The sequence below is a fragment of the Pleurodeles waltl genome, chromosome 6 (assembly GCF_031143425.1).
Source record: "Pleurodeles waltl isolate 20211129_DDA chromosome 6, aPleWal1.hap1.20221129, whole genome shotgun sequence".
NCBI lineage: Eukaryota > Metazoa > Chordata > Amphibia > Caudata > Salamandridae > Pleurodeles > Pleurodeles waltl.
In genome coordinates, this window is record NC_090445.1 from 1,688,769,162 (window position 1) to 1,688,789,582 (window position 20,421).

The window sequence follows — 20,421 nt, forward strand, 5'->3', positions numbered from 1 at the left end:
GGTTCCTCGCCGTGCACTAAAAGGTTTAGTTGGGATTCTTGGTTTAATTTCTCTAGTCAGTATTCGAGGGTAATGTTGTTTCTCTGGCTTTGAGATATACTTTGATTATTAGATTATTGGTTCCTTGTGGGGATTCTTCCTTGTGTTGTTGCCAGGTTACCGGGTCGCTTGTCTGGATGCCAAAGAGCTTTCCTCTCACCAGCCTTCAGATTCTATTCTGATTGTTCAACAAATTGGTCCTTGTAAGGCTTCTTCCAGTGATTGTTGCCCGGTTACAGGCATCATCATGGCCTCTCTATTGTGTTTGTTATATAGAACTTGTTCTTCGTTGTTTGTGTATTGGGGTGACCCTACAGTGGAACTTATCACATCCTCCAATAAAGGCTTATAGTTCAAGGGATTCTTCTTGGGGGCGTCCCCTTCCAGGGGAGCTTCACCCCCCCTCATCCATGTGGAGTTGCTCTATATCCATTGCAGGTTCTATTACGCCAATCTGTGAGGACCTGTTTATTTGTGATCGAGTCCTTTATGACCCTTTCACGGCCTTCGCCATTGTGGAGCAACTGGGAGGAGCTTGCTGTAGACCCTGCCACATGGGTTATGAAACTGTTATTCGCATATTTGCCCATTTGAGGATTGCTTTTTCCTTTCCCCCCCCCCCCCCCCGAGTCCTAGAACGCTGGAGCAAGGTTTGGGAGCCAGAGTAGATAGGGGTCTCTGCTGGAACATTGGTTAAGTCTCCACCTGAGCTGGCATAATATCCGTCGCCTGTGCTACCTTTCCTATGCGGTTCAGTCTGTTTTTTTTTTTTTGCAACTTTGAGAATTTTTTTCAATTTCTTCTTCTGTCTTGTTAGTTTTTGATTGTTCCTGGTATCAGACTCGCGCGATATCTTAGCGATCACTCCTGAGTCTTGCTCTTCTATGCTGTTACCACCCGGATTGACACCAAATGAGGTCGACCGCATTGGGTGTGTCGTACTTGATTGCCTGTTACCTAATTCCATCTCCTTGCTTCCTTCCTCACCTTCTTTGAGTGCAGAAGATTCCCTTTTAAGCTTTAGTTCGATGGAAGCGCAAGGTCCCCTTTTATGGGTTAATTCAATGGGCACCATGACCCGTTGCTTTTCCACTGGCGTCCCACTTTTCATTTTGTTAGGTTTGTCTCCTCTTTTTCAGTGTTGAATGAGACTTGTTAGCAAATCTGGCAAAGTCGATTGTTTAACTATTATTTTTTATTGTTGTGGGTCCCGTAGTCGCATTGTCATCCTGCCACATATTACTCAAATTGTCTAACTTACAACTTAACAGGTTCAATTTGTTGTCTAGCGCAAGTACGCTTTGAGAAAACATGTGGGTTAGTTCTAGATGGATCTCCATCCTATGTGATTACCAAGTAAGTGCTTTAACTGCTGAGAGGAGAGATGCATTGATCGTGTTTATAATATGGTCTGGTATGCCCTCGACCCCCTGTTTCTCATTTGGCTGGTTTTCCTCTCCGGTGTAATCTGTGCGTCCCCCTCATCTCATTATCACTTCCTGGAATTTCCACGCTAGTTTCTCGAGAAACCCAAGCGCCCAGTTCTGTTGCCAGAAAAGATGCCAGGGGTGCCTTCTTTGTGCCTTGCCGAGGGGTGGAGCACGACCAGCTGCTGCCTAGGCTTTCATGTACATGGATTTTCTCTTTTTTGGGACTACTATGGCTGATGAATCTCTGCCGCTACTTGCCATATGTTATTTTTAACAGGATCGGCCTGATCCTTGTCTAATTGGTGTCAAGTTGATGCCGAGGGAACTGTTCTGGTTTCCTTGGGTCCACAGTCATGGCCCACTGGGCAAGTGTTAAAGGTAGCTGGACTGTCAAGATTGCTGAGGATATTTCTGCTTTCTCCCCTTGCAGTGCCTGCGGTGTCTGCCAGATCCAACAATTCTCCTATGGTTGAGGCATCCAGGCTAGAACTCATAGCATCTGTAACACAGCCTAGTGCATGCTCAGCTTGTGAGGGCCTAAGTGAGGAATCAAATTCCAGTATCCGATTGGGGGGGCCAGTGAGAGTCATTGTTCTTCATTAGCCATAAGGTTATTGGATTCTCCGACTTCACTCCTTGCTATTGTAAAGTAGTTGTGTATATATGATTTATTTGTATTCAGAGCCTTTCGCTTGAGTCCTGTCTTATGTTCCTTCTGGACTGTGTGCAACAGACCTACATCGGCATGCAGGCCCTTGTCATCTACAATTATATCTCCATCTTGACAATTTCTTTCTATGGTTTCTATGGTTCTCGCAACAATTACTGTGATCCTCGTGAGGCCCACAGGGCTTGTGGGGCGGGTAGGCGAGCCTCCTTCGACCACTTTCCCCACTCCCAGTTTGCTCATGCTTGAGTGGTCAATCGTGTGACTGAGTTGGGTGTGTGGTGCTGCATCGGGTTGCCTCCTCGTCTCTCCACGAGCCCTGCGTGGGGAAAAGATTCTGTGCACCGGTTTCAAGTAAACCCCAAATATTTTGAAGGCTCTGCCTTCTTTCTAATTTTCCTGTTTATTCTGCACCCGTTGTGCCTTAAGCCCCTGTTTCCGACACTTTCAGTTTTCCAAGCGAGTTTTGTGTTTGTGATGGTGTAAGAGTTGTTGATGGTTGTCCTGGCCTTGGCTCACGCGCCTGTTCTTGTGCCTTCTGTGCTTGCCCCCCTTTTAGGAGAGACATAGGACTGCTAGATCCGCTAGGCCTGCTTGACGCATGAATCGCTCTATTAACTTGCTCGAGTGGGTAGCGTAGCTTTCTGCAATGTGAGTGCATATAAGTAGGAGTGTAAAAGTGTAAGAATGTGAGAATAGATTGTCTCCAAATAATTAAATAGTGGTTAGATTATCTCTTGCCACTTGCCTCTCGCCACACACAAAGTAGAGCACGATGAGCGCCGCCTCACCCCCTGCCCTTCTGTACACACAATTTTCGCTCTATAGTTGATTTGTAGTCTTATTGATGTATTGTTTTTCTACCACAGACCACAGGGCCAGGAGGGCATGCGCACACTGGGAAACCCTGCAGAGGGCTTGGAAAGCCTTAATGAGCTTGGATGATCCTACTCAATCCTGCTGGTGCCGGTTGGATCCTATTAAGTCTTGTTGTATCCTGCGAGGTCCTGTAGGAGCCTCGCCTTGCTGGGTTGTTGCATTAAGGCAGGAGCCCCACTGCCCAAGAGTCTTGTGGCACCACTCGGGTAGCGAGCAGGTCTCACTTGTTTTCCTCCACAAGACGCACCCAGACCTATCTGGGCTGCGTCTGTAGGGGACCGGGGCTTTCACTTAGCCGCAGCCACCTACGGCTGCCGCACTCACACTGAGCTGTGCTGACCTGCTGTGATGTCCCCCCCACGCATGCCAACTACAGTCCGCCTGAGCTCTTCTTTCACTCCCCTTACTTGCCTTCCTGTACCCCTCTCGAGGAGAGGAGGAGAAAGGAGGTTAAGGTTGGGCATGGGGTGCTCCCGCGGGAGTGGAGGGGGTCGGGCAGGTGCTTACTTGCTGCGGCAGTGGACTAGAAAGCAGGAGGTGTAGCCGCAGTGGTTCGGAGGGTGGGACGGGACCTACGTCCTGTTCTCCTGCGCCCATTCCCACGCCTTACCACTGTCTCGTGCCGCAAACAAGCTTGCTTGTTTGCTACGACTGTTTGCTGGCAGGCAGTGCGGGCCAAGGCCTTGCAGCATTGCGGTCCAATGGGTACTGTTCACTGCTGTTCTCCTGTGGCTCAGGCTAGCTCAGCTGTTACAGCACAGTACTGGGCTTCTATAGGGAGCCTGACGGTCTTTGCATTGGCCCTTCACAAGGTGCAAGTGTGAGTACTGGTGTGGTAGATTGAGTACTTACTTGAGTGAGTCAGGAGTTCCGGGAAACAACATCAGTACTTCAGAGTAAGCTAAAACCTAGTTATTTTTGTTCATAATCTTCAGAAACTGGAAAAAAAGTGTTAACACTCCCCAATTTAACAACTTATAAAAGAATATGGGGTTAATCACCCAACATGTGCTACTCTTGAATTAGCAATCAACTCATGCAGTTGAATCAGAATTAAACTTTCTGTTGACTGACCAACTACCAGGTTATATAATTTTGATCCACCAGGTAAATCAGTCTAGCAACACAGGATGTACACAATGAACGGTCAAAAACCACGGGCATGGAGTTCTGCATCCCAAAGATAACAAGTCTCTTATAATCACTGTGCAGATATCACTGATCTGTGCCAATGCACTACTGCCTTAGGCTGTAAAGGAAAACCTTCAGAGGCTTTGGCCCTCTGTTATGCTGCAGTAATCCATTACGCTGTGCACACGGGATGCTGAAGCATAGTCTTTTAATGCAGTGTTAATGCATTACTCTCTTAGCTGTGGCTGCACCTTTGCTGAAGTGTTGTCTTTTGATGCCAACAGTATCCATGCAATAGTCACTTAGGCAAGGCACCTAGGACCCAATTGTTTAATGGCCTGTGTTGCTCATCACTGGGCTGGTCTGACCTGTGGGACAAGGATGATAAACAGGGGTGGGCATAGGTTTCCTGAGCTGACCAGGGTAATGAAAAAAAGAGAACAGTCTTTTCCATTATGGAGAAGATGAGGCTTACGGCTATGAACAAACTAAACTATGAACAAATAATCAACTGCACGAAAATCCAGTTATCTTGCACATCTTTGGACTGAAAATATCAGGATCTTGCTGATCTATATGCACAGATGAAATCTCATCGGCTAGGGCGGAGACATCATTTGGGGTATGTTGTGGATCATTTATCCAAGGACTTTGAAAACGCAAATAAAAATACAAATATATAAAAATTCTCAACTAGATTTACCATAAATAGCAGAATCAATTGCACCCACTCGTTCTCAACCAATCACTAATCGCTACTAGACAGGTATTCATTCTTCGCTTTCCTCATCTGTAACATCTCCACACTTCATACACTGTTCCATTCCTCTAGTATCCTCCCCTCCGAGGGACCCTGAACACTGTATTGAAAATGGAGAAGTGCTCAATGGATTTATCTAAATAAATGTTCCTGCCTTATCACTGTGCCCCGTTCACAGCTTGTATTCATAGAACAGCCTCCGTCAAAAAGGGGAAGTTTACTGCTCTAGAGAATGATAGGGCTGGGTGAGGGCTTGTAATACCATGGACCTGCCTTTATAAGAAAAAAGGAGCAGAACTTCACAGGCCAATTGCCTCTTTTTTAGGTGTTCAAAGTTTTCACAACAGAAGAGAGTGAAAATGAATTAGTCAATAAATCGATACATTCAATAAGCGCACAACTGTACATCGATAATAAGGGAAAGGCTCCAATGAACTGAATGTAAGAAAAAGTTCCTTTAAAAAAAACAGAAGAAAGCAAATAAGGTAATAAAAATGAAGAGGTAAAAGAAGACTTTGCTGAATTGTATCTGAAATCGAGAACTGTACTGGTACAAATTTACCACCTATGCCCTTGTACCATTATGTAAAAGTAATCTGTTAGTCCAATGCTAAGCTGAATTCGAACCTTTAACTATTGCCCCACCTCTTACTCTAACTTCTACTGCAACCTTAGCCAGGTCCATGAAACCATCCCTTTCCTTACCGCTAACCCTAACACTAGCAAAAGACCTAAACCTCACATAACACCACCCTCTTCCCCATCTCCTTCCCCAACCAATCCCAATCCTTACTCAAACAATGACATACACTTAACATTAACCAGATACCATCATCATTCAACCAAGGCTTACAATAGTCCAGCGTTAATTGCCCTAGACTTAGTGAAGTGTACACTCGAACAGACTCAATGGAGACCAGAATGTAGGGAGCCGCTAATTCATCTGTCTGTGATACGCAGCTGTAATGACACCACCAGGATTAAGCATCATATGTTCTCCTTGGCCATATTCACTGTTGCTGCTGCTCTGATACACCACTATGGAAGAACCTTGAGGATGAAGGGGTGGATGATGCTACAGTGGAGCTACTACTCTATATGTTCATCAAGAAATGTAAAACACAAGAAAGGAGGAGAATGGACATCAGGCTGTTCAATGTCTTCAAGTGTCACAAAAAGTTCTGAACTGAGAAGTTATTAATTCCTTGTTTGAATGACACTGAGAAACACAAAGCACCCCTGGTTGGATGATCTCAATGAGCAAAATAAGAATGTTGGTGGCGTAGATAGGGAAGGGGTGGGGAGGGGAGTTACTGTCAAGGAAAAAAGTACCACCCAAAACTGAAGTTAAGATGGCACAAACTTTGAAGCTAGCAGATGACCATTCATGGGCAGCTGGCTCTTATTGGAGGTTTTAAGGCTGAATTTGCATCCCACAGAATCGAAGTAAAAGCTGTGAGACTTACCAAAGTGAAAAATAACACAACATGTTAGATTTGGCATTCTTTGTGTGATTTTCCCTAACTTTTTGCCCTCTGACCTGTTTTTCTGACTTGTTTTAGCTGGCCTTTAGTAATCTGTGCACTTTACCACGGCTGACCAGTGTTAAAGTGAAGGTGCTTTGCCCTCTAGACCATGGTAACCTTGGCTTCTCCTCAACTGGCATATTTAATTTACTTGTAAGTCCCCAGTAAAGTGCACTATATGTGCCCAAGGCCGGTAAATTAAAATACTACCGGGGGGCTGCAGCACCGATTGTGCCACCCACTACAGTAGCCTTTCGAACATGTCTCCGGCCTGTCACTGCAGAGACTGTGCGTGCAGTTTTACCATGCCATTTTGACCTGGCAAGTGCACCCACTTGCCAGGCCCAACCTTCCTTTTTATTACATGTAAGTCACCTCTAAAGTAGGCCCTAGTTAGCCTCATGGACAGGGTCCAGGGTATTTTTTTAAAAAATGGGCATGTACTTTTAGAATTAGCATGCCCAGATAGTGAAAAACACTCTTAAAATGTGTTTTTCACTATTGCAAGGACTGTCTCTCCCATAGGATAGCATTGGGATTTCCCTGAAACATCTTTTACACGCACGTTCGAATTGGGAACAGATAGGTACCTGGAGTTTGGTGTCCCTGGACTCACAATTTAAAATCACAACTTACGGTGAAGTTGAATTTTAAATTGCAAGTCTAATAATGACACTTGTGAAAAGTTGCAATTTTCTTACTTTAACCATTCTGTGCCTCTGCCTGTCTCTGAAAACATGTCTGGGGTGGATGACAGCTGGACTTGTGCATTCCCACTAGACAGTCACCCACAAAGGGAGCTTGGGTGTGGCATTTGCATATCGATTGCCCCTCACCAGGCTGATGAGTCTTCCTGGGCTAGGTGGGAGGGAGAAGCTGAAACTTACTTTTGAATAACGCTGTGCCTCTCCTCACACAAAGACCTGCATAACTCCCTGTAGAGTGTCTGGAGCCAGGGAGGGCAGGGAAGGGCCTCTAGGGACTTCAAAGGAAGGCCTAAAGCTACTCCAACCTTTCAGAACCTGGTCACCAAAGTATAAGAACTGGACACCAAAACCCAGTTTTCACTTGGGAGTCCTGGGGAGACTCTGCAACTACAAAGAGCTGTGCTGCCAAGAGGAACTGCCACTTAGCTACTTGCTCTGCTGTGTTGGCCTGATACACTCTGCCTGCTCTGCTGCCAGGAGGGACTGACACTTAGCCTCTTGATTTGCTGTGTTGGCCTGTTGCACTTCACTTGCTGTGCTATCAGGAGGAACTCGCACTAGTATTGTGCTCTGTGTTTTTGGTCTGCCACCGCTTCCTCTGAGGCAATGAAAGGCCGATCCGCCCGCTACATCGCCTGTTTCTCAGCATATCCAGAGGAGAACCTGAAAAAAGTGAAGCCCGATGACCACGCTATAGCCCTTACCATTATCATCACGTGTGCGGCAAGACACTGTACGCCCATAACGACGAATGAGCTGAAGCGCTGACTGAGGACCCCTGCACTGATCACCAGCCCCCACCGCGAGGCCAAAACTCTCCTGCCTCCTGGAGCCGATCATCAAAGTCATCTGAAAGCAGTGTGGCAACCCGGCAACCTCTGCCTCGGGCTGCCGGATGCACTCTGCCATACTATGCTGTGGGCCGAGGATCTGCCGGCGATGCCGTGACTGCAGACCTGCCCTTTCCAAGAGCCGTTCTGAGACTAGGCTCCCTGAACGCCAGCGTGAGGTTTGCTGCAACTGGGAGAGGAACCTCAATTCACCCCACCAGTGACGATGCAGGACCCGCAGAGGAGACCGCAGAAGGGCCCAAGCAACAGCACTCACCTCCAGCATCAGGACCCACTGGAGACTGCAAGCAACTGCCTCAGATTCCCCCATGTAGCCACACCCTGGAGCCTGAGATCACCTGTGAACATTACAGTATCTCTCATAAAGGGAGAGCCCAAATATTTGCATTAAAACCCAATAGTCTATCAACAGACCCACGACAGACGCTTCCTCTGTGAGACTACAAAAACTCCTCTGACATCGCAGGGAGTTTCACAAAATTATTGAATGAATTTGTGGCATCTATACTCCATATACTTGTGGATATAATATATTCTCAAGCACCTAACACTGGATTGGTTAATCGGATTTTTGTTGCTTTGGTCGTATTTTAAGTAGATACATATTCTCTATTTTTCTAACCTGGTGTTGAGTCCTTTTTGTGGTGTCTTTCACTGTGTTACTGTAATAAAGTGTTGCACACTTACTTTACACATTGCCTTGTAAGTAAAGCCTGCCTGCTCCGAGCCAAGCTACCAGAGGTTGAGCACGGGTTAATTAAGCTTGTGTATCTAACTTGCCCCGACTAGGATTGTGGTCCCTACTTGGACAGGGTGTATAACTCTGCCAACCAGAGACCCAATTTTGAACACCTTTTACATGAGCTACTTTAATGAGCGTGGTCTAGAACAATCATAAAGCTGTGCCTCACTGGATGTGTGTTTCATTCTAAATTTACTCTAGACTTTTGTGGTATTTACTTGTGATAAAGTTGTTTTACATTATTTTTCTAAGAACAAGATTACAGTGCATTACCATGGTACTGCATTACATGCACTGGTATTGTAATTCTTATTCGTTTTATTACTCAAACTATTACTCAACAATGTGTCTAGAAAATGTGTTTATTAGCATCAATGTGCCCAGCAACAGCACAAGAGTTTAGAATTCATGTCTCTGGCTGTCCTTTTGAAGTGTAAAACAACCACTTTCCTCCACCACATCACAATTAAGCATCTGACTCATGGCTACTGGCTGAACTGTTGTCAATAGAACCAGGTCACTCTGGCATTCTTAAATCACAGGCCTGCTGCATGGGAGGCAACACTTTCACTCAATGCTTTAAACTCAACATGATTTATTCTCGGCGCCCTTGTAACACAGCCAGAAGAGATGCCACGCCAAAATCTAGATCCCTTTCAACCCACCTGGAAATTAGTGGCGATTACCTGGCTCAGAGGTAATCTTTTGTGCACTCTACAAAAGTTCAACGGTGTAAGTACCAAAGCATACCGACGTATCGGGAAACTCAAAAGGCCCTAAGCTACTGAAATTTCATCTCTGTATTGTTTCAAATTATCAGTGATTAGACTGCTTAAATTGGGATGTTTCGTTTCAGTACAAATTTCTGTTGATGTATTCTGTGGATATATTGGCTGCTGGAAATAAAGCGCATGACTGGCTGAACTGGACTTGTCCCAGGCAGCGGAAAACTGCAATGCCATAAATCTAAGAGGCCAAGTAGGCAGCCAATAAAAGCACAGTGGATTTGATGGCTTGGCCTTGAGCAGACATGTGATCAATGTCAGAGTCCCAGGATGGAACGGCCTGGCTCTCGAGCAGCAGAAGGCGGTACTTCCTGTGTACAACCAATGCTAAAAAGGAAATGAAGGGATGATAGACAAACATTAGCAAATCCAATAGGTCACACCTATGCAAGAGCTACTGACTTTGTCAATCTGTTTTAGCCATGATGTACAGAAGTGGGGCTGCTGTGCAGCATGGCTAAAAGTCAGAGGGAAAAGCAATATAACATCCCCAGCGCTGGCCTTGCCATACAGCTTTTTGTTTCTGGCGGGGCAAGGAAGGTGTAAGCTACTGCAGGGAGATGGGGGGATGTGGCAAACAACGATGGTGGGAGGGATTGTGGACACCGCAAGAAACGACGAGGGAGGGGGAATGGGGCAAAGAATGAGGGGGAGGGAGAGAGCGGGAAGCAAAAACGAGGGAGTGGGGAAGGGAGAAGCAATGACGGGGCGGATGAAGCAATAACATCAAGGGGAAGGAGGTGGGGCAAGCAACAACACTGAGCGGGACGGTGAGGCTGTAAGACCGTCAGAAAACACATGCAGGCTTATGGAGGGCTGCAAGTAAAATAAGGGGAAAAAAGTACCTCTGATAAAGCCTGAACAGTGTAAGGACACTGCACTGGACAAGGAAAAAGTACTAGGGCCATGCTCCAGCAAGAGAGAGAAATACACAAAGATGAAGTGAAGCCAGCAGATAAGAATGACAAAGAAACCAACCAGCATTAATCTAAGGGCAGGCTCTCAGCAACACAATAAGCTAACAAAAAGCCTAGCAGGTGATGGCGCATGTGTTGTCTAAGGTGACACCTATTAAAGAGTGGTTCAAGCAGAGCAGCACGCTTTCAACTATGGAGCAAAGTAGAGGTCTTTTTATTCTATTCGTGAAAGATACATTCTACACGGGGGAACAACCTTCCCATCTCTACTTAGACCTGATCTAATTCTTTGCATTTGGGGATTTTTTCCTGTACCTGTCAAGCTTGCTTCTATCTCAAATTGTGACAAATGGTACAAAACCATTACGTATTGCAACATCAATTACCAAATACCAGTAGTTCTCTCCTCATCATTAGAAAAGGTCCTCTGTTGCCCCATCCCATTTTAAATACCCTCCACTCTCCTTCTTCCATGTCTTCATGATCTTAGAATGGATGTCCTCCATCCCTTCACCAGCTATCACACTATGCAGTTCCAATGATCGCTGGCAATGGTGTTTACAGACAAAGTACTTTTGGACACCTTAGACTTCTTCATAAGAGAGCCAACCTCTCATGCACACATGCCGTTTAAGAAAGTGAACCAGGACATCCTATATTATGGCAGTCATGTCCTAACTAGGTATCACGGATACAATCTTCCTCAATGATTCTACTCAGGAGTGTACTACTGCATCACATAATCCAACCAAATTGAAGGCACTGTTGAAGGCCTAAAAATCTCTCCTAGCCTATGTTTACAAGCTCTCTCAAAGACATCATCTCCTTTTTTGAGTTAATTATTCAACTCTTTGCAAACCATGCATGGCACTCAGCATTACTTCTTCCAAGCTCTCTCCTTATCACTCCAATCCAACATCACCACCATTAAACCGAGTGGATCTGTGCTGCGAAATGCTCATCTTAGATTACCTATTACCTATAATGCGGTGAATCGCAAGCTTCTTCCAAGCACTCTCCTTATCACTCCAATATCACCACCATTAGACATAGGGTGGATCTGTGCTGCAAAATGCTCAGCTTAGATTACCTATAATGCGGTGAATCACGAGTCTCCAGAGAAGTCAACTATAGTAGTGTGCACCATTGTGAAGTGTTACGTGGTCATGGCAAGAGCTTTTCTACAAACACCATGTCCATATTCCACAACTCCTCCTGATGAACGAGTTCCTGTGTCTTGTAACCATTGTTGCTCAATGGGCAACTAGTGGGGAACTGCACTCAGCACTTCCTGCACATAGCAGTGCATTTATGTGACCCCAATCTATTAATTCAAACTCACCTGGCTTCATATCTGCACATGGCCAAGATGTGCAGTTCATTTCAACGTCTCGGTTCCAACTTGTGCAGCTCAACTTCTAACTGTTCCGCCTTGGGATTGTCCATACTTTTAGGGAAGAACACTGACAAAAGTCCAGTTCCAACTATGTTGCTGGTTCTTTACGAGCTCCTCAACCTGCTTTGTCTTGAGGGTTACAAGGGGCTGGTTTCCTTGACCCTGATAGGAGTAAGAAATTTGAAGGGAAGCAGTAGTTACATGGTGCTCTATATTACTACAAGTAGACAGCAATTCTTCAACATAGGCAGACTTCTGACATCATCTCAGCTCAAGCAGCACTCAGATTTGAGACGGGTGGGAACATTGTTTTATAAATCATCTCAGTATTGAGGGGAATTATGGCCTTATTCATTTAGGGGCCTCTGATACACATTCTTCCACTGCCTTTCACAACTGCATGACTTTAGAGAATGGGAATAAGGGTTCATCATACATATGATGATGCCGCTAAATCTTTATAGTAAAAGATACACTATTTATTTCAGGGTTTGTCTCAAAAACTAAATGAAAAAAGATTTGGCATCGTCTTCCGTTGACTCAAAATGAAAAACTCCTTTGGCTTCACTTGTGTTCTAGGGCTCCTGTGGGTGTCAGAATGTTTTCCCTGTCAGGGCTCACTTCTGTTACCAGGTTCCCTCGAAAAAAGGGAATAAGGTAAGTATATCTAAACCAAAAACAATACTAGTACGATCAAGGCTACTTGGTCTACTTTTTCTCTTCTAACATAGCTTTCTATTCCTTTTATAAAATTAGGCAGCTTCACCCGATGTCTCGTTTGTCTAATGTCTACATGTCGGCTTTTCTTTTTTCTATTCTTTAATTTCACCAGGTTCTTGTGCGTTTTTCCTTTCTTCGTCCTTTCCTTTCTTGGTGCCCCTGACCTCTGTCCTTTCTTTTTCCTCCCTCAGCTACCCTTGATTCTTCCTTGGGTGGCAGTCTGGATCTCCCATAAGTGCTTGATGCTTTGTTGACATCCAGGATCCTCAAGGCACTTTCACTGGGTAAGGTCTGGTTCCAGTCCTGTGTGCTCAGAGAAATCTCTAAACTCAGGTTTTTATGGACCTTTCTTTCTTTTTTGCTTTTCAGTCCTTTCAGCCGCTGTCACTCCTCCCCTTGTCACTCGATAGTCTTTCTTCCCTTTCTGAAGCATTGTGTTTTCTCTTCAGGCGATTATGGGGACTGAGCAGCGGACTGCGTCGCAAGACCTCTTAGGCCCATATTGCAAGCGGCCTCTTAAATCTGATAAAGTTGATAACTGCAGTAACCAGCCCCATCACCATTAGAACTTCAGCGAAAACACAGGCGAGTGGAACTCCACCCGAAGACTTCATCTGGTGCAAGCGGGGGTGTCCTAGAGTATACCCAAGAGGAAGCATGTGTTAACACGGTAATTCCTATCTCTACATGTTACCTGCCAAAAATTTATAATACCCCGTAATCCCCACTTCCAAAATTACCAGGAATGTTGGTAGTAGTAATAAGAATTATATAATGGGACACCTGCAATGATGGACTTTAATATAGTTATTGGCCTTATCTCGGCCATTTTTTTATCATGCAATGGGGTGACTGTTAGAAGATGACATTAGACACTAAATAGTTAAATAAACTATTGTTCACAGGCCACCAGCTAAACAGAAGGCCCATCACAAGGAGCTCATCCAATAAGAGATCGTTAATAAGTTCTTTTAGTGATGGCACTCTTACTTAAAGTGTATAAAGTATCAAAACATGGGAAGTGAGAGCTAACTTAGAACAATTTATCATTTGCAGGTTGGAGCAGCAAACAGTAGTTGGTCCACGGGTTCACTAATGGCATCATTTGGCAAGGGGACCTCTAGTGTCAGCAATGCTGTGATCTTTAACTGTCGTGGAGGATGGATGGCCATAGTATGCCCAGCCCTGCCACCCCTTTACAGAAGAAATACAAATACAAAATGCCACCTGCCATGGTTATAATAATACTTATAGTTGGGCACCATTCTTTACGAGTATAACATATTTATTTACACAGGGGGCGGGGGGTTTAATAATTCCTAAGTACTCACAACTTTGAAAAAATTGGGAACTTGGGAGATGACCCAGAATCAGCTAAAGAAATAAAGCTGCAAAGCTACTATTACAATCCCCAGTTTAAGAATCTACAGCCCAAACTAAGTCGCAATGCACGCCTGGGAAAGAATGGGACGCAAGAAAAATAAACCGTGAATTGAAACGAAGCCCTCAGACACGCAAACCATTTTCAAAGAAAATTACTGTTAGACCGGGTCTATTGCTGAAGACCAGGGATACAGAGAGAAGGGGAAAGACAATATACCAGAAGTGATCTCAAACCTGAAATCAGGGGAGAATAGGCATGCATGGAAACACGTTTCCCAAAGCGCCAGTGTATTGCAGAGATGAGATAATGTGTTTCAGCAGAGCACAGACTTTAAAAATAAACATTCACATTTTTAAAGCAGCCAATGCTTGTTTTAGCCCGTCCTCCAAAACACTTGTGTTGAAAATGATCATAAAATCTTTCTAATTCTTAAATAATGTTCCTTACCCCAAAGATTAGTTCCCGGTTAATATCGGAATAACCTTAAGTGTACATTTCACATTGGGCATTCTTCTCTTCCTCTCGCTATAAATACCCCACATCAAGCTCGAACATTCACCCTCCGAGTACCCATCAGGTTACGGAGTAAAATGCCCCACATGAGTAACAGAGGTGGGCGCGGATCCACTGGTTTATGCCTCTTCCTAGAACCACCCTCCAATACAGCATTTTGTAAAGGATCCCTTCTCTAAAATGCAACACAGGAAAAAAAACTTTTTTTTTTTTTTTACTATGAGATCCAAATATCTACTCAAAAAGCAGCTCTAAATGCATTGGTATACATGGTTTGTTATCTGCTTCTTTGAATGTGTAACCCCTTTGCTGCCAGGTCTTTTCCCTCTCAGGTGCCAGGCTGTTTTTTGGCTATTTGGGGCAATTCGCGTCTAGGCCCTCCTAACTTTTTGTACACATAAGCTACCCAAGCCAAATTTGCATCTTTTATCCCAACATCCTAGGGATTCTAGAGGTACCCAGAGAGTTGATGATTTCTCCTGGAAGAGACCAAGAAGTCAGCCACAATACAGGGAAAATTTCATTAAAAAAAAAAAAAAAAAAAAAAAGAGATAAAGGGTTGCAGAAGAAAGCTTGTGGTTGTTTTTTCCCTGAAAATGGCATCACCAAAGGGTTTGCAGTGCAAAAAATCACCATCTTCCCAGCTTTCCGCAACTGGAAGACCGGAATCAGAAAACCACATTTTTCAACACAATTATGGAATTTTACTGGGAAATACCATATTTTTACTATTTTTTGTGCTTTCAGCCTCCTTCCACTTAGTGGCAGAAATGGGTGTGAAACCTGTGCTGGATCCCAGACAGCTAAACATTTCTGAAAAGTAGACAAAATTCTGATTTCAGCAAGAGGTAATTTGTGTACATCCTACAAGGGTTTCCTACAGAAACTAACAGTTGAAATAAAAAAATATTGAAATTGAGGTGAAAAACAGCCATCTCTCTCCAGATTTTACTCTGTGACTTTTTCCAGCGATGTCAGATTTTCAAAAGCATATACTGGTTGCGGAGATATATAGGGCTTGTAGGTTCATCAAGAACCCCAGGTACCCAGACCCAATAAATGAGCTGCACCTTGCAATGGGCTTTCATTGTATACTGGGTATACAGGAATTTATTTGGTAAACTATAAAGAGTCGAAAATAGGTATCAAGGAAACCTTTGTATTTCCAAAATGGGCACAAGATAAGGTGTTGTGAAGCAGTGGTTATTTGCACATCTCTGAATACTGGGGTCACCATACTAGCATGTGAATTACAGGGCATTCCTCAAACAGACATCTTTTTTACAAACTGTATCACATTTGGAATGAATAAATGTAGAGAAAGACAAGAAGCAAAAACAATTGTTCTTCTATTCTGTTTTCCCCCACGTCTCCTGATAAAAATGGTACCTCACTTGTGTGGGTAGATCTAATGCCCGTGACAGGAAACGCAACATAGACGCATCACATTTTTACAATGAAATCTGACCTGTTTTTTGGAAAGTGCCTAGCTGTGGATTTTGGCCTCTAGCTCAGCCTGCATCTAGGGAAACCTAGCAAACCTAAACATTTTTGAAAACTAGACACCTAGGGGAATTTAGAATGGGGTGACTTGTGGGGCTCTCACCAGGTTCGGTTCCCCAGAATCCTTTGCAAACCTCAAAATTTGGCGGAAAAATAAATAAATAACTTTTTCCTCATATTTCGGGGATGGAAAGTTCTGCAATCGGAGGGGAGCCACAAACTTCCTTCTACTCAGCGTTCCCCCAGCTCTCCCGATAAAAATGGTATCTCACTTGTGTGGGTAGACCCAGTGCCTGCGTTAGGAAATGCCCCCAAACACAAGGTGGACACATCACATTTACCCAAAGAAAACTGACCTGTTTTTTGCAAAGTGACTAGCTGTGGATTTTGGCTTCTAGCTCAGTCGGCACCTAGGAAAACCTAGCAAACCTATACATTTTTTTAAACTAGACACCTAGGGGAATCCAGGATAGGGTGACTTGTGGGGCTCTTACCAAGTTCTATTACCCAGAATCCTTTGCAAACCTCAAAATCTGGTCCAAAAAAAAACCTTTCCTCACATTTCGGTGATGGAAAGCTCTGGAATCTGAAGGGAGCCACACATTTCCTTCCACCCAACATTCCCCCAAGTCACTCAATAGAAATGGTACCTCACTTGTGTGGGTAGGCCTAGTGCCCGCAACAGGAAAGGCCCCAAAACACTACATGAACACAACAAAATTATCAAATACAAAACGACCTGTTTTTGCCTTGGGGGAGTGGGCGGGGCTGCCTTTTTGGTCGTATGCTCAGCAGCCATCTAGGGAAACCTAGCAAACCCAGACAATTCCGAAAACTAGGCACCCAAGGGAGTCCAGGGAGGTGTGACTTGAGTGCTTCTCCAAATGGTTTCTTACCCAGAATCCTCAGCAAACCTTAAATCAAGCCAAAAAAAAAAAAAGATCACCACCACATTTTCCCCGCATTTCTGTGTGCGATCTTGCACCGGCACAAATTTCCTACCACCCAACATTCCCATCAGTCTCCCGATAAAAATGAAACCTCACTTGTGTAGGTGGGCCAAGTGCCTGTGACTCGGAAGAGCCAAAAGCATGTCGAAATTGAGAAGGAACCAAAGCGGGTCGGTATAGATGCGGCAATGGTGGGTGGTAGAAATTTTGTGGATTCCTGCAGATTTCTGAAGGTTCCCTCACAAAAATGTGTGATTTCAAGCAAAGTTGGAGGTTTGCAGGGCACTGTGGGTAAGAAAATGGCGCGGAGTGCATGTGAAGCACACCACCCTGGACTCACCCAGATGTTTAGTTTTCAGATGTGTCTAGATCTCATAGATTTTTCTACTGGCAGCATCCCAAAGTCCAAAAAGTGCAGCCCTCACCTTTCCAAATGGGGCGATTTTGAGAGTTAGACAACCTCTGGTGGCCCAAATGTAAAACCAAAACTCAAAATATTCAAATGTCCTCTTGCTTGCCGTTGGCATAAGGTCTTTTAGTGTGCGAGGGGAGAGCTGAAAGACTGTTACCCCCTTCAGTTGTGGTGGGGGGCATAACCATGCCCATACTGGTTGGTAGCTATAACCCCACTATTTTTTTTTTACTTTTATTCCCTGGCATCTAGTAGGCTTTCTGCCCCGCGAGGAGTGGATCATGGGTAATTTCCCCATCTGCCGACCAGTGGGCAGAACAACTTTGTCCCCATTTATTTGGGGTGGGAGTATGGCCATACACCCACTCTCTTTTTTGGGAGAAAAAAAAAAAATCTTCCCTGGTCTCTGCTGGGCTTTCTGCCCCCTGTGGGCCTTACAAAATAGGCCGAATGGCAAACATTTAATGTGCCCCTATCTGGGGAGCAGAAATGGCCTAAAATAAACTTGCCCTCCAGGGGAGCGACCCTGGCCTAAGGGATTGCTCCTCATCTGTAAAAAAAAAAGAAAAATGTAAATAAGTAAAAATCCCTGGTGCCTAGTGGTTTCTGCCCCCTTGGGAGCAGTTCGGCCTAATTAAAATAGGCTGATCTGCCCCAAGGGGGCAGAAGTGACCTAAAATAAATTTGCCGCCCAGGGGAGCGACCCTTGCCTAAATCCCCCACGGTCGACCTAATTAAAATGGGCCGATCTGTCCTGGGGTGGGGGGGGGGGGGGCGGTCAGTGTTCAGTGGTGTTAACACCCTGGCGGTTGGTGTGGTACATAGGCTGTCTATGGGAGGTATCACCGCCATGGTCATAATTTGGCGGTATTTACCGTCAGCCTGTTGGTGGTATTACCACCACTTTATTTGTAGAACAGTCCTGATAAATAATTACCCCTCAGGGAAGCGACCCTTGCTCAAGGGACTGCTGCCCTTCATTGTTTACATTTAAAAAATAAAATAAAAAATAAAAAAACACTGCCTGGTGTCTGGTGGCTTCTGCCCCTAGGGTGTGGGGTGGAGGTGGGGTGGGGGGGGGGTGGCGACGAGCCTAATTAAAGTAGGACGATCTGCCCCCAGGGGGGTATAAAGGACCTAATAAAAAATTGAACCCCTGGGGAGTGACCCTTGCTCAAGGGGTCGCTCCCCTCAAGTCTATTTCAAAAGTAAACAAACATCCCTGGTGTCTAGTGAGCATATCTACAGCCTGATCGCTTAGGAGGTTGGGGAGGAGGTGGCTGGAAGGGGATGCGATTCCCCTTCCATCCCTGCCTGGGGGGTGGGGGGGGAGGGGGGGGGGGCACGGGCCAGGTGCAGGACCTAATGGTTACGTCCTCGGCACCCGAGCGGTGCTGCTGAGGACGTAACTATTACGTCATGGGCACGCAAGGGGTAAAAGAATTCTAAGTAAATAAGTACCTACATGCATATGTAATTGTATTTATGTAATGCACACTACCTCTGATGATGCCTTGAAGTGCTTTTTCGATTAGGGAGATCCAACTAGTAAAATGAGGTTTGGGATGAGTCAAATGAGAGATAGGGGAGGGAAGAGGCTAGAACGGGTTGTTTGGGAGATCACCGTAGTAAAATGAGGTTTGGGTGATCCAAGGAGGGACAGACGAGGGAAGAGCCTAGAAAGGGTTATTTTGGAGGTCATAGTAGTGGAACGAAGTTTGGGATGGGTCAGAGTGTGGAAGCAGAGGATATACTTAGAGAGGTATATATTGTTGAAGGTGGTGGTTTTCGTTTACTTGTAGCTGCATACTGTACTAATTTAATTTTAGAAAATTGTACAGGAAACTGGCAAAACATCATTTAAAAACAAAAAAGCTGAAAAATTGTCTTTGTTAAGTTTGTACCTGTGTTTGATCGTCTTCTGATTCCGAAGTCCCAGCTTGACGTAATGTCGACCGACTGTGAATACACATAGCCCTGAGACTCTGCACTGCTCCCTTGTGTGTCTGGCCCGCTGTCTCCTGTTAGGGAAGAGGGGTGGTACTTCTCCAGGTCCACGTCATGGTCAATCAGCACCATCTCACACATACCAGTGTCGTCGCTGGTGACATGCGACTGTCTGATGTGGGCCAGGATGATTGTTGGGTTGTCCAAAAAGGCCATCCTTGGCCACGTTTAATTCCTTTAATTAGCTACTTTTTCCTTCCCCATTTTGTTTTGTGGACAACTCTGAAAACAGAACAGAAAGCAGGTATTGATAATGCTGAAAATTAGCATCATGTATGAGCCCCAGAAGGGAGACTTGTGAATGTATTTTTAAAAAATCTGAATAAACAGTTTGCTCTGCAAATAAGCAATTGCAAATCCAATAGGTCTCGCCTACGCAATAGCTATTGGCTTTAGCAATGTGTTTACTAGTGCAGCAGCAGTTAAGCATTGCTAAAAGTTAGTGGAATGGAGTGGATTGAGGAAGTGGGGTGGATTGGATTGAGTAGAGTAAGGTGCATTGGACTGGGGTAGAGTGAGCTGGATTGGACTGGGGTAGAGTGGGGTGGGTTGGACAGTAGTGTGGTGCCTTGAACTAGGGTGAGGTGGACTGGATTGGGGTGGATTAGATTGGATTGGGTGGATGATATGGATTGTAGTAATAGTGCTGGAGTGGATTGGAATGTAGTGGAGTGGATTACATTGGACTGGATTCACTGGACTGGAGTGTGGCGGACTGGATTCACTGGATTGGAGTAGGGTGGGGATGAGTGGGGTGGACTGGAGTGGGGATGGGGAAGGGTGGACTGGAGTGGAGATGGGGAAGGGAGGACTGAACTGTGATGGGGTGGGGAGGACAGAACTGGGGTGGGGTGGACTGAACTGGGATGGGGTGGACTGGAGTGAGTGGGATGGATTGGAGTGGGTTGGATTGGAGTGGAGTGGGTTGGATTGAAATTGAGTGGGCTGGACTGAATGGGGTGGGTGGATTGGGGTGGCGTGGGGTGGGGTAGATTGGAATAGAGAGGGGTGGACAAAACTAGGGTGGGTAGATTGGGATGGGGTGAGGTGGACCGAACTAGGATCGGGTGCGGTGGATTGGAGAGAGTGGTATGGACAAAAC

General features: G+C 45.2%; 1 protein-coding gene across 3 annotated transcripts in view; it reads right to left on the reverse strand.

Annotated features, from left to right (window-relative positions):
• Window positions 1–20,421, reverse strand: part of MAPKAP1 (MAPK associated protein 1) — a 541,270-nt gene that overhangs the window by 438,414 nt on the left and 82,435 nt on the right. For 2 of the 3 annotated variants that reach the window (XM_069241765.1, XM_069241763.1), the window contains exon 2: window positions 19,217–19,541. The exons of the other annotated variant lie outside the window; for it this stretch is intronic. In XM_069241765.1, the coding sequence (XP_069097866.1) occupies window positions 19,217–19,475 (259 nt within the window). In that variant the 5' untranslated portion in view covers window positions 19,476–19,541. The remainder of the gene's footprint in view (window positions 1–19,216; window positions 19,542–20,421) is intronic. 3 annotated transcript variants of the gene reach the window in all.